Source organism: Cebus imitator, unplaced genomic scaffold, assembly GCF_001604975.1.
Source record: "Cebus imitator isolate Cc_AM_T3 unplaced genomic scaffold, Cebus_imitator-1.0 Scaffold110, whole genome shotgun sequence".
NCBI lineage: Eukaryota > Metazoa > Chordata > Mammalia > Primates > Cebidae > Cebus > Cebus imitator.
The window spans coordinates 711394-726319 of NW_016107425.1; the positions used below are offsets into that span (position 1 = coordinate 711394).

Consider the following 14926-nt stretch of genomic DNA (forward strand, 5'->3'; position numbering starts at 1 on the left):
ACTGCTCTGGGGACCAGAGCTTGAGATTTCTCTGCAAAGCAGAGCGTAAGCAAAAGTGAAGGTTTTAACTGTGGGCACCCACTCTCTGTCACTGAGCCTCAGCCCTGTCCTGCTGAGGCCATCAGCTCCAGGTGGAAGAGCAATTTGGTTTCCTCTCGACTTAATCCTCTCCTGCCTGTGGAAGCCTCACCAAGGGTGCCAATTCTAAGGATGGCACTGAGTTTCAAACACCTGTCCACTAGGAACTGGACTCATACCCCCAACTTCCTTTCATGTAGCCACAAGACAGGCATCAGATGGTGGTGACTTCTGGTCCTGCCTGAGCAGATCGGTTACACGGTGTCCAACAGCTCCCTGCTACAGCGTCACTATTATCCAAATATTTATCTGGCTGTGGAATTTTAAATATAGACTAAAATAGCAAGCAAAATCTTCAGGGAGCCTTGCCAGAATGGCAGGCAACATGACTCCGCTTTCCTTGTATTTGATTCCCACAGCATTCCTTTATGTGCATTGTATTTTTTGTGCGTTTTAAAAATGTAATTGACATTAATTTTGTGCATTGCTCTAAGACCTTTACATTTAGGGACTGTTTTAATCCTCATAACCCTATAGGGCACATATTGTGATTGTTCCTATTTTATAGATGAGAAAATGAGGCACAGAGAGAGAGCTTAAGTGTCCAAAGTCACAAAGCAGGAAATGCGGGTGCTAGGATACACCCCCAGGCAGTCTGCCTCCAGAACCTGCGCCTAAGGTATAACACCAATTGTCCACATTTTGCGTATCACTAAAGCCAGGTGCAGAGAGGTTACCGCACTCATACTACACCACTTGACCTTGCCTCTGCCAGCTGAAGCCCTGACTTACTCTGCTCCTACCACCTTCGCAACACCTGTGGTGGTAGCCTTGTGGGCGTCCTCCCAGGCTGTAGGGTTTCCCTCCAAGTGCTCACTGTGAACCTGACAGCTGGAAACCCTCAGCAGGGAGAAATCAGCGACCACTCAAGGCCTTCTGCTCAGGCTTCCCTAGTCTCCACCACCCTGAGTAAGGAGCAAATCAGGACTTTCTCAGGATCGAACTGGGGGCGAAATACTCTCCTGCTACACACACTAACGGGATGCTGGGGTCACTGATTTGTTCATCCATTCAACATCTGTTTAATGAGGATCTACTAAAAGGCACTATGTTAACTACCAGATAGAATGTGAGCAAGACACACGTCCCTGCCCCCAAGGAGCCCACAGCACACATACAGATGGAGAGAGCCACAAAAAGAGGCAACTTCAATATCCAAGAGGAAGTGTCATAAAAGGAACAGCCACGCTAGGGTGTTGTGGAGCATAGCAAAGGGGCTAAAACTAACAGAAGGTTCTCTGGAGGAAGTGCCACCCACCCTCAGACTTCAGCCCCTGCAAAGGATCCTCAGCAGAACATTGATATACACGAGCTCATGAAAGTTTGCACGTAGGACCCCAGGTGATTATTGCAATAGCCACTGAGGAGTTTCAGGCTAGCAATCGACGTGACTTAAATTCAGTTTCCAACACAATAATAAACACTAACACTTACTGAGCTGTGTTCTGAGTCTCTATGTGCATTATATTCATTGCATGCTGACAACAATACGATGAGGTTGGTGTTACCGCCCAGTTTATAGATGAGCGGCTGAGGTCTGGAGAAGCTAAGCCATCAAATGGGAGAGCCAGGGCTTGAGCCCAGGCAGTCCAGGGCTCTTATGTACGCTGATACACTCTCTGCCACTCAGCACAAGCTGACACAAGGGATTTAATAAATGTTTGGAACATTTGGTATTCAAATGTCTATGTTTTCACTTCTCTGCCTAGCCCAAGATTTCTTAGCCCTGCTGCTCATTGGAATCACCGGAGAAGCTTTAAAAAAAAAATGAAACAGGCCAGCCGTGGTGGCTCACCCCTGTAATCCCAGCACTTTGGGAGGCTGAGGCAGGTGGATCATGAGGTCAGGAGATTGAAAATCAGCCATGCGTGGTGGCCTGCGCCTATAGTCCCAACTACTCAGAAGGCTGAGGCAGGAGAATCGCTTGAACCCATGAGGCGGAGGTTGCAGTGAGCTGAAGTCACACCACTGCACTCCAGCCTGGGCAACAGAGCAAGACCCCATCTCAAAAAAAAAAAAAGAAAATATGCATGAAAGTTTATAGCAACTTTATTTGTAGTAGCCCCAAACGCCCTTCAGTAGGTGAGTGGGTAAACTGTAGCAGTTCTGCACAATGGAATACTATGCAGCAATAACAAGGCCCAAAGGACCGGTGCACACAACAGCTTTGAACAGCTTGCAGGGAATTATGTTCAGTGAAAAGAGCCAGTCTCAGGTCACATGCTGTACAATCCCATTTATATGACATCCTCAAAATGAGAAAATTAGAGAGATGAAGAACAAAACTGCATGTGTCATAAAATGGCAGGCACCAATGGTGATTTGTTTTGCTTTGTTTTGTTTTGTTTTGTTTTTTGTTCTATCTCCCAGGCCTCCCAGGCTAGAGTGCTGTGGTGAGATCTCAGCTCCCGCAACCTCTGCCTCCAGGGTTCAAGAAATTCTCCTGCCTCAGCATCCTGAGTAGCTGGGATTACAGGCACACGCCACTACGCCCAGCTAATTTTTGTATTTTTAGTAGAGACAGGTAGAGACAGCAGCTCTGCACAATGGAATACTATGTAGCAATAATAAGGCCCAAAGGGCTGATGCACACAACTTTGAACAGCTTGCTGTTCAAAGACTGGTCTCGAACTCCTGACCTCATCTGCCCACCTCGGCCTCCCAAAGTGCTGGGATTACAGGTGTGAGCCACTGCACCCGGAGACATCCTGGTTTTAATTTTGTGCTAGAGATGCGTCAGATGTAATCATTGGGGGAGCCTGAATGAATGGGACATCTCTATTTTTGCAACTTTTTACAAATCTGTAATTATTTCCAAATAAAAGTATATCCAAAAGAAAGCCCATCCCTGATCCTCACAGATTTTGATTTAATTGGTGTGGGTGGGGCCTTGGTGACATTAGGTTTGAAAAGCTCCCCAAATGATTCTCACCTACAGCCAGAGTTAAGCACCCTTGTGGGAACCCCTAAAGATGTAGACACTTTTTTGAGTTGAGATGTTGTCTTCAAAAGCCTCTGATAGAATGCAAGAGGATGTGTATGAGGTTTCTAGCTGTTATCTGGCAGAGAACAGATCCTTGAGATGCCAGGACCCCAGACATATCCGCATTACTTATGGGACGATGGGAGGTGTCCTACAGCAGGAGCAGTCAGCAGCGCGGATCCCCAGTATGCTGATTTGGCGGGGCTCCTTGCTGGTGTTGGCTCCAGAAGTCTGAGCCCAGATGCCCACAGAGGGATCCCAGCTCCTGCATTAAGGCCTTTTTCCCCTCCTGGAAACCCTAGTCCTGAGGTCCAGTTTCAGGGCCTTGTCTACGCAATCTCTTACCACGGCCTCGTAGAAGTCCCAGATGGCCGACACTGATTTACTGGGTGATAAGCCGTCTCCAGAACAGGTCTCATGCAGAAAGGTACCGCCTTGCACACCATGTATGTGAACGTTTTCAAAGGGTTATTCAATTGGTATTGATGAAGAGCAGGTCAAGAAATCCACCACTGACGGTTGGCAGCTGGCAGCTCAGGTTTCTGCTGGAAGTCTCCAAGAGCTCCAAAAGGGTCTCACATCAAGGACGGAAATAGACATTGGGTATCTGAAGCCCCAAGCTTCCCTGAGACTGCTCATGAGATGGGAGCCACGTGTGCTCCCACAGTTAGCGGAGTGGCCACCCACGGAGCCTTCTGGGCAGCTGCAGAGCGAGCCCTGGAATGCACGTTCTGGTCGCTGCATCTGGGTAAGTGGCAGACTTCCTGGCCGCCTCTTTTTCTTTTTTTATAGCCTCTTGGCTGTCAGTGTGCAGAGACGTTCTGGCAGCTGGGGACCTGCCTTGGGGTGGATTTGGGGTCCGAGTCCTGATGAGTAGCTTTGTTCTCTTAAATACTATTGTCATCTGACTCACCTATTACTGTGAATAATTTGCTAATTTTGGCCAAAAAAAACAAGTTCTTAGACAATCTGCAGTAATGTGTCTTTTTATGTCGGTCAGGGGAGTATTTTCCTGCCTCCTCTTTGATATGGAAATGAGCCTGATAGCATTATAACCAGCCAGGAATTGAACACAGGAGAGAAAGAAAATTGTGTTCTCCATAAAGGTGGCTTCTGCTCTCTACTGCAAGTCTCTGAAGAATTCTCAGAAAACACAGTCTTTCAAAATAAATAAACATCCAATGAGGGTTTACATGGGTGTACGTGAGTACATTCCGGGTGTCAAGAAAACATACATATTATGTAATGTGTTGCCTGATACTGCTATTCATCAATCATCTGAGACAAACCTTCCTTGATAAGGAAACTAACCGGGTTAGGGAAAAAATCATCATAAATCATGCGAATCTATGGATTCACAGGCATCTTGTCCGGCCATAGCAGGTCTGCCACCAGGCCCTGTGGTCTGCCACCACTGCAGACAAATGAGGCCCAGATCAAGCCAAAGTACAGGTGTCCCTGATCTTGGCTTCCCCATGGTTCCTCCTGCATGAATACAGTAGCTCCCTTTTTAGTGATCCAGCAACCCACCTGTTCCGATCACACTCCTTTCCCAAAGTTTCTGATAAAATCACTTACACTTGTTGAATGCTGGTTGATTATACTCTACAGGGCCAGAGTGCCAATCAATCTGTTGCCTCAGCAAGGCATTTGCAATTTAAGACTTCTCTCCACTGCCTGAAAGCCACTGTGCTACTTTCAGGTATTTTAAGCATCAGTGGACAGGTTGGAGTGGGGGACACTAGAGAATTCCACACTTTTTCACTAACCTTAGCTTATCGAAGGAAGTGGCCCTTAAGTAAATAGGATTTAGCTGCTATTGGGCAAGAGTAATTTTTATTCACTAGCCCTTAAAAAGTTTTTTGTTTTTGTTTTTCAAATTTTTAGAGACAAGGTTGCTGTGTCCCCTAGGCTGGAGTGCAGGAGGTATGATCATAGCTCACTGTGCTCTGGAACTCCTGCGCTCGAGGGATCCTCCTACCTCAGCCTCCCTAGTTGCTGGGACTGCAGGGTGTGCCACCACATCCAGCTAACTTTTTAAATGTTGTTGAGATAGAGTCTTACTATATTGCCCAAGCTGTTCTCAAGCTCCTGGCCTCAAGAGACCCTCCTGCCTGGGCCTCCCAAAGTGCTGGGATTACAGGCATGAGCCACACAGTCGGGTCACTAGCACCTTTATAAAGCCTGGGTCTTCCACTGTCACTGAGTTCCTATGCTCCCCTCTGCTTCCGTCCTTCCCGATTCTCTCTCCCTTTAACTTCTCCTTTCCCCATATCAGTCTTTCTTCTTACCCCAGCCCCTCCTCCTATTCTAACCCCTCCCCTGGCTCTCTGCCCCACATCCCCACGTGCACATTTTGTTGTCCAGCGCATCAATGCTATTTTCCCCTCTACCTAATGCTATTATAAACCCTGTCATCTTTCTTTCTGGATTACCTGCACTGCAGCCCCTCATCTCCTCATGTGATAGAAAAAGTACTTGCTCGGATATCCTAAGACCCTGGCTGCTGCCCCAGGCTTCTACACTAACCTGCGGGGTGGCTTTCTATGAGTAACTTCTCTGGCCCTCAACTTCCACATCTGTAAAATAATAGATTGGATTTCCAGGCCTATCTCTAACCTAAAATATCATATTATCTACTTTCAGGAACAACGTTTCTTTTAAAAAAAAAAAACTAAGCAGGCCGGGAACGGTGGCTCACGCCTGTAATCTCAGCACTCTGGGAGGCTGAGGAGTTCGTGAGATCAGGAGCTCAAGACCAGCCTGGCCAAGATGGTGAAACCCCATCTCTACTATAAATACAAAAATTAGCCGGGTGAGGTGGCAGGCACCTGCAATCCCAGCTACTTGGGAGGCTGAGGTAGGAGAATCACTTGAACCCTGTAGCAGGGAGGGGGGCGTCGGGCAAAGGTTGCAGTGAGCTGAGAGCGTGCCACTACACTCCACCCTGGACGACAGAGTAAGACTTCATCTCAGAAAAAAAAAAAAAAGGCAGGAAATCCTGACACAAGATACAATCAAGAGGAGCCTTGAGGACATGATGCTAAGTGAAATCAGCCAGACACAAAGGAATGAATTCTGTATTATTCCCCTTATGTGAGATATCTAGAGTGTCAAATTCATAGGAACAGAAAGTAGAATGGTGGTTGCCAAGGGCTGGGGGTAGAAGGGGAAAGAGGGAGTCATTGTTTAACCAGTACAGAGTTCTCATTTTGCCAGATGAAAAAGTTCTACAGATCAGTTACATAACACTTTGAATATACTTAACACTACTGAAATGGTTAAGAAATGGTTTAAAAGGTCAATTTTTGTGGGTTTTTTTTTAACCACAATTTAAAACCTTTTTTAAAGGAAAAAAACCTTCTCAAACTTCACATATAAGGGAAAAAATGTTATTACTGTATTGTTGAAATCCAGAAAGAAAAGCAGGCAGAAAGAAAATTTGTCCCTTATTTCACAGGTGAGGAAAATGAGTAGGCCAGGCACGATGGCTCATGCTTGTAATCCCAGCACTTTGGGAGGCCGAGGTGGGTGGATCACCTGAGGTGAGGAGTTCAAGACCAGCCTGACTAACATGGAGAAACCCCGTCTCTACCAAAAATACAAAAATTAGCTGTGAGTGGTGACGCATGCCTATAATCCGGGCTACTCAGGAGGCTGAGGCAGGAGAATCACTTGAACCTGGGAGGCGGAGGTTGTGGTGAGCCAAGATTGCACCACTGCACTCCAGCCGGGGCAGTAAGAGTGAAACTCTGTCTCAAAAAAAAAAGCCTTGTTAAGGTCACACATCTCTGCCTGTGGGCTCTCACAGAGTGCTGAACTTCTTACTAGTTTGTCATCAAAAACAGGAAAGTTAAAGATTCAATAGTTTCTTGTATGCTTTTAGAAGAAAACAATGTTAACTCTTCATGCTATGTCAAGAGTACACGCAATATACATGTTTGTCAATTATTAATTAGGTTAGTAGAAAACAAAATACACAGGTGTTTCATATAGTCCTCTCTTTTAGATGTAAATGTAAGCCATCATATTCTTAAGTTGTTGAGATCTGAAGAGTGATGTTGCTATTGTAGCTAATGATGTGCCCCTCCTGGTCCTGGGATGTACATCCAGGGCACTACTCACTTGGCAGAGACTCCTGGGTAAAGAAAGACAGAGATGGTGGCCTTATTCTCAGCAAGTGCTGGGGATGGGGGGAGGGTGACTGGCCTGCCTTGGGCCATATTGAGATGCCCGCGCTGGGGTTCTGCTTTGCCTCAGCCCCAAAGGCACTTATTTATTTATTTAAGATGGAGTTTCGCTCTTGTTGCCCAGGCTGGAGTACAATGGTGCAATCTTGGCTCACTGCAACCTCTGCCTCCCACGTTCAAGCAATTCTCCTGCCTCAGCCTCCCGAGTAGCTGGGATTACAGGCATCCACCACCATGCCTAACTAAATTTTTGTATTTTTAGTAGAGACAGAGTTTCACCATGTTGGCTAGGCTGGTCTGAACTCCTGATCTCAGGTGACGCACCCTCCTTGGCCTCCCAAAGTGCTGGGGTTACAGGTGTAGCTACATCACCTGGCCCAAAAGCACTTTGTAATAATACTGAGACCTGGGACATCTTTCTAAAATATCAAGAAAAGTCATGTTTTCTGTATCTTAAAAACACATCCTAACATAATAAGCACACGATGTTATTGTGGTTGAAATAAGAATTATTCTCAGCTAGGTGTGGTGGTGCATGCCTGTAATCCCAGCACTTTGGAAGGCCGAGGAGGGTGGATCCCTTGAACCCAGAAGGCAGAGATTGCAGTGAGCAGAGATCACGCCACTGCACTCCAGCCTGGGTGACACAGTAAGATTTGGCCTCAAAAAAAAAAAAAAAATTATTATTCTAAAGAAACAGCTAAGCTAGGAAAGAATCCCAAAGGTATCCAAGAGTCATGAAATCCACAACCAAAGAACAGTGCCCTGGTTTTCAGTATCTATTCCAGATAAATTCCCAATTACTGTATTACTGTTAGATAAAAGTAAGGTTACTGAGTAACTGAAAAGGGGCTTCTGGTACAGAGTCCAGGTTTTAATATTTAAAATAGAATGTTTAAGCCAGGTGTGGTAGTTCACACCTGTAATCCCAGCACTTTGAGAGCCAGACGTGGGCAGATCACCTGAGGCCAGGCATTTGAGCCCAGCCTGGCCAACATGGCCCAAACTCGTCTCTACTAAAAAACATAAAATTAGCCAGGCGTGGTGGCCGGCATCTGTAATCCCAGCAACTCACTCGGAAGGCTGAGGCACGAGAATTGCTTGAGCCGGGAGGTGGAGGTTGCAGTGAGTAGAGATTGCACCACTGCAATCCAGCCTGAGCGACAGAGCAAGACTCTGTCTCAAAAAATAATAATAAAAATAAAATAAAACAATAATAAAATAGAACGTTTAGATTAAGTAAATATTAACCTCAACCTCAAAAATGTCCCAGGTTTAAGAGGAGCTCATTCTCTGGCTATGAGTGAAGGAAAATGAAAACAGTAAACACTGTTAATATGCACACATCATGTAACGTATAAACACCATCAAGATTTGTCTCTTTATGGGGCTTGTAAAAGGCCACACTAATGAACACAGTGCCTCTATCACATGCCTAATGACTGCTTTACTGTGCAGGTAAAATTTAGATTGTTAACTTGAAAATAATTACCTACACATACACACACAATGAAGTAGTCTTGTCACATGGCATATAACGTTAGAATTCAGTTTTTGTGCTTTATTAGTATGAATTTAATAATTTAGGGACTGGCGATCATCTTTTCTGAAACTGGAAGGAATTTCATCAGTCTGGTGACTGGTTGTGCTTATGTCCTCCTTGGTCAGAGAAGCAACAGTGAGAAGGAAATTCCTCCTTGGCTTGATGGCATGTAGCGCTGGCAGAGAGATTACGACGTCAGGAGGACTAGGCAAAAAATTGGCGTATGTTGAGACAAAGCACATGCAAGCACACACTCCAAAATAATTAAATACCTAAAATAGCTGCTGGAGAAACAAAACCACCACACCAGAACGCTCCTCTCAAGGGCCTTCCTCCCAAATCATCTGTGATTTGAAAAATAGCTTTCCTGGTAGGTTATATATTGTTGAAGATAACACATTTGTGTTGTTTGTTGAATATTTTACTGGAAAAGATCATAAGAGGTCATTTCACCCAAACCCCTTAGTATAGTATAGAGATTAACCACTGCTTCCTTCCAACTCAATTAATGTTCGAGCCACCTACCATATACAGAGCAATGCACTGGAATGGTAGAAAGCCAAGGTGTAGCTGTCATTTTATGGATCTGGATAACACAACCCTCAGAAATATCGTTCAGGTCAAAATTGCTAAAAATGCGGTTTTAAGGTTAGATGGGAGAAGGAGAGACGAGTTGAGAAGAAAAACTGAAGACAGTGCTTTTCAGTGGGATGTGGCCTCCGAGCACTGAACGTGGCCAGTGAGACTGAGGAGCTAAACTTTATATATTAATCAGTGTCATTTTGAACATGAATAGCCACATGTCACTATTGGCTACCATATTGGGCAGCACAGTCTTACAGGATATGAGATTTGCACAAAGCTTGAAGGAAGGATAGCTAGGAATTTGATAAATATAGAAAACGACAATCCCAACCAAAACGCCAGTGCTGGTGAAATGGCATGGAGATAGGAAAGCATCAGTCATGGCCGAGTGAAGATCTGTTCTATGGTACAATCAGATTGAAAGTGGGTAGCGGGTTAAAGTGAAAGATAAGGAAGTAAGATTCTAAACTGAGCAGGATCGTGAATGCAAGCCTATAAACAATGTATAATGAATTCCATATTCAATGGGGAACCATTTAAGGTTTTTTTGAGCAAGGTAAAAATAAATACGAGCTGCTTGGTGTTGGTAAAAGATAATCATCAGATAATATGGAAAATGGATGTCTATATAGCAAAACTCCCTATACTTAGTGGAGTAAAATGTCAGCCATTTCACTGTGCTCATGGATTGTCTGGGTCAAGAATTTGGACTGTGCACAGAGAGGATGGCTCATCTCTCCTCCGTGATGTCGGGCATCTCAGCTAGGGTGACTCCAAGAGCTGGAGGCTAGATCACCCAAAGGCTTCTTCCCTCACATGTTGGCTCCTGGGCTATACACTGGTTTGACCTAAAAAGGTGGGACATCTCAAAGGGGGTCCGCAGCTCACAGGTGAATTCAAAGATTTTCTGATTTGCAATTGGTTAAGGAGGCGAAGCTTCATCTAAAAATTTGGAATCAGCTGTAAAGAATGCTAGCTCTGGCTTGTTTGTGGGTGTGACCTCCTCCAGGCCCCTCAGGAAGAAATTTGAAACAAGGAACAGGGTCAGCGTTCAGTCCTCAGCTCCCCCTTACCTGACTGAGGTCTATGTGCCAGTGGATCCATTTGGTGGGGTTTCAGGTTTCTAAAAAACAACTGAGGGACATACGTTAAGAGGTAATTTTGACCAGGTGCAGTAGCTCATGCCTATAATCCCAGCATTTTGGGAGGCTGAGGTGGGTAGATCACGAGATCAGGATTTTGAGAGCAGCCTGGCCAACATGGTAAAACCCATCCCTACTAAAAATACAAAAATTAGCTGGGCATGGTGGCAGGTGTCTGTAATCCCAGCTACTTGGGAGGCTAAGGCAGGAGAATCACTTGAACCCAGGAGGCAGAAGTTGCAGTGAGCCGAGATTGCACCATTGTACTCCAGCCTGGGGGACAGAGTGAGACTCCATCTAAAAAAAGAAAAAAGGTTATTTTCAGATTCTACAGGGAACCAAACATTCTTATGATTCTAACTTCTTTGGCTATTGTTTTAAGCGATGATTACATTCTTGCTTATCAAGTTGCTCATTTACTTCTACGCTCTAGCCAGGTGCCTGAAATTACCCTTAAAGGAACTCAAGGTTTTCCTTTATTTCCACACTTGGGGGTCCCTGCTCCATCTCACTACCATGACGTGTGTCTTACCTCTTGACAACTATGAATATAGGGCTGGGACTTAGGACCTGTTACAGCTGTCATAGAAAAAACAAAAGAACCACCACTGTGCTTATTCGTATGAACAGCAAAAACACAGTTCTTGCCTTACAAATGTTTACTTCTGCTTTCCAAATTTGGTATGCTGCATCTGATGGATATGATCTAAATCATATATATGAAACCCTAGCTGCAAGGGAGTCTGGAAAATATAGTTTATTGTCTTCTGGCTTAGAAAGAGATTGGAATCGCTGAAATGAAATAATCTAAATATTTGCTACATTTGCTGATTATGCAGTTGCTTCATGTTCATTCCGAGTCTCCATTCCTAGACCCTCACTTCTCCTTTACGGCCAAAAACCAATGTGCTCTTTCTGCTTTTTTTTTTTTTTTCCAACAAGAAGCCATAACTTTATTTATGATAGAAACAGTACAAATTTCAAACCAAGCTGCAGTTACTCCTTTGAGACACCAAAAAAAGTTGCTTTCAGATGGTTACATTGTTAATTCCATAATAGCATTTACAATATCATTACTGTTGTTCTTCAGGGCTTGGACTGCCTTTGCTCTCAACACATTTGCTTGTGACATGACCAATTCTATGTCTTTAACTTCTACACCTGTTTCATCGACCTCTTCCTCTTCACTGTCCTCTTGTACAGTTGGAGTCTGTGTGTTTTCTTGAATGTTTGAGACAGCTTCACCTTGAACTTTGAATTTCTCAGCAGCTGCTAGTTGTGCTTGCCGAGATAAATCTTCGATCTTGGCTTCCCCAAACACTTTGTAGGTATCTGAAGCAGGGCTCTTGTAGACATCTGGTTTTGTGATGACAAAGAGGATATTCTTAGATTTCCGGATAGTGACTCTAGTAACTCCTGTAACCTGTCGAAGACCCAGTTTGGACATAGCCTTCCGTGCCTTGTTTTCACTTCGACTCTGTTTTGCTTTACTGACGAGTTCTTCATCTATCTCAGCTGCTGCCGCCAACTGGGCTTGTTGTGTGGTTGCCTGGGTGGAGTCCTGTTCTTCAAGCTCTGGTACTGATTCATCACTGTCAGACTCTGTTCCAGATCCTGCCTCAGCCTGGGGCTGCGGCAACTCCTGCTCTGTAGCAGGGACGGTTTCTGTGGCTTCGCCGGGCATTTTGTGCAGGGAACGCGGAATCAAGATGGCAGCAGAAAGAGAGCGAGCGAGAGCCTTTCTGTTTATTACAAACACTAATTATGGTTTAGCCAGTCTGGTCCCAGTTGTGATGGGATTATGTCATGCAACGAACATTTACTGAGTTACTACAATATACATTCCCTTGACCGCCTCTCTCTCACGCAACTCCCAAATCTGTCTCCAGCTTGACCGTCCCCTAGAGTTCCAGCTCTGAATCACTAAATACCCCCTTGACATCTCCTCAGGAATGTCCCACTAGATCTTCAAAATAAGCACATCCCCAGGAAACACCTCCTCTCTTCCAACTTTCCAAACCAATTTGTCTTCCCAAGATTTCTGATTGGTGTTTTTCAATTGGCTCAAGTTCAAACTGAGTTCCTGGCAGAGCTGTGATTCAATTAAACCTCTTTTTTTCATAAATTACCTAGCCTCCGGTAGTTCTTTATAGAAGTGTGAGAATTGATTTATGACTTCGCCTGTGTATTGGTCTGTTCTCACACTGCTATAAAGAACTACCAGAAGGGGCCGAGCACGGTGGCTCACACCTGTAATCCCAGCACTTGGGAGGCCAAGGTGGGCGGATCACGAGGTCAGGAGTTCAAGACCAACATGGTGAAACCCCATCTCTACTAAAAATACAACAATTAGCATGGTGGGGTGTGCCTGTAATCCCAGCTACTTGAGGCAGGAGAATCGCTTGAACCTAGGAGGCAGAGGTTACAGTGAACTGAGATTGCACCACTGCCCTCCCGTCTGGGTGACAGAGCAAGATACCTGAGACTGGGTAATTTATGAAGAAAAGAGGTTTAATTGATTCACAGTTCTGTGGGCTAGACAGGAAGTATGGCTAGGCATTCTCAAGAAATTTAAATCATGGCAGAAGGCGAAGGGGAAGCAAGCATGTCTTACCGTGGTAGAGCAGGGGAGAGAGACTGAAGGAGGAAGTGCTACACACATTTAAACAACCAGATCTCATGAGAACTCAGTGTCATGAGAACAGCAAGGGGGACGTCTGCCCCCCGTGATCCAGTCACCTCCCACCAGGTCCCTCCCCCAACTGTAAACATTGGAAATTACAGTTTGACATTAGATTTGGGTGGGAACACAGAGCCAAATCATATCAGCCTACAACCTCTGCCTCCCCACTTTTAAAGAGCCTTACCTGCGAACCATCTAGAAGTTCAGGTGATAAGCTTTAGCTGCCCAGTCCTTCTTGCTTGGCACCCTGCAATAAATGCCTCACTTTCTCTTGCTGCAATCCCAATGTCAATGTTTGGCTTTGCTGCGCTGAGTGGGTAGACCCAAGTTCAGTTTGATAACAGTAGAGATGGCATGAGTCTGAAGCTGGGCAACTGTCACTATGGCTTCCCAGGAGGCAGGCAGCTTTCTGATTCCACAGCCTCCTGATCTTGGTGAGGGCAGCAGCTCCCTTATCAACCTAAGTCTGAGATGTGGCATTGGGAGTCATCCCTGAAAGCTCAGTAGTGATTCTGTTTCTTCTGCCCTCCAGTCATGCTGTAAGACATCAAATATCTTTTTTTTTTTGCATGGGGACAAAGTCTCACTGTTACCCAGGCTGAAGTGCAGTGGCACAATTTCGGCTCACTGCAACCTCTGCCTCCCAGATTCAAGTGATCCTCCTGCCTCAGCCTCCTGAGTAGCTGGGACTGTAGTGTGCACTACCACGCTCAGCTAATTTTTGTATTTTTAGTAGAGGCAGCGTTTCACTAAGGTTAGCCAGGCTGCTTGCAAACTCCTGACCTCAGGTGATCCACCCACTTTGGCCTCCCAAAGTGCTGGGATTACAGGCATGAGCCACTGCGTCCGGCCTAGACAGTAAATATCTTATAATAAGTCCCTGTCTGCTTAAACCAGGTAAAATAGGTTCTGTTCACTATGAGTGAACCCTAATGACACAGTAAGCAAGAGACAAGCAGGTTTAGAGTCTCTTGTAGCAGTTACCTAGGAAAACCTTTAACAACAAATGAGGAAGGTTTCAGGGAGCAGCCATGAAAAAAGCCTAAAGAAAGAGAAGAGAACAAAGGCAAAGGGGGATTGGAGCCGGTGCCCTGGACGGGAGGATCTGTATCTGTGTGTTTCTGCAGGGGAAGGAGGACAGATCCAACCTGAAACTACACGATGACATTGACAGCGAAATAAAAAGGGCATTGCCTCCTGAAGACCAAAAGGCCCATGGGTGAGACGCTTGTCAGTCCTAAAGGAAGTAGAAATGATCTTTTAAATGGAAATAGGGACAGACGCCTGATATTAGTGTTAGTCTGTTCCCAGCTGTACCTCTAAAGATATTGGACTGATATTTATCTATATCCTTAAAATTGGTGCCTTGCATTTTCCAAGGTAAATAGCTGATTCTGTGTGCCCCCTGGTGGCTTGGGGCAGGGGGTGGGGGAAGAAAGACTACTCTAGAAGTGAAGGAAAAGGTCATCATGGATCTGAACTATAATCCTTGAGGTCAAGACCCATATTTATCTTGGGTAAAACCAGATAACAAGCATCTCATGTGGGACTGACATTTTCACCATGAGGCAAATAATAAACAACCTGTGATGTGGCCAGTAAATATCCCGGACTTCATATTTAATAATGACACCACAAACCCACATACGCGTTTAATTGTTT

General features: G+C 45.1%; 1 protein-coding gene and 1 long non-coding RNA gene across 2 annotated transcripts; both read right to left on the reverse strand.

Moving 5' to 3' along the window:
• Nucleotides 1–8846: 8846 nt before the first annotated feature.
• On the reverse strand, nucleotides 8847–10671 carry LOC108310953. The gene is made up of 2 exons (XR_001827990.2): nucleotides 10513–10671; nucleotides 8847–9029 (listed from the first exon to the last, which is right to left on the reverse strand). It is a non-coding gene; the product is annotated as an uncharacterized LOC108310953 (long non-coding RNA).
• Nucleotides 10672–11500: 829 nt separating this feature from the next.
• On the reverse strand, nucleotides 11501–12317 carry LOC108310952 (nascent polypeptide-associated complex subunit alpha-like). Its single transcript, XM_037741886.1, has one exon. The coding sequence runs from the start codon at nucleotides 12263–12265 to the stop codon at nucleotides 11618–11620; it is 648 nt and encodes a 215-aa protein (XP_037597814.1). The 5' UTR covers nucleotides 12266–12317; the 3' UTR covers nucleotides 11501–11617.
• Nucleotides 12318–14926: the final 2609 nt, after the last annotated feature.

What these genes read in the sequence shown, in the direction of transcription:
- LOC108310952 (XM_037741886.1), bottom strand. Translation starts at nt 12,265, where the DNA reads ATGCCCGGCGAAGCCACAGAAACCGTCCCTGCTACAGAGCAGGAGTTG.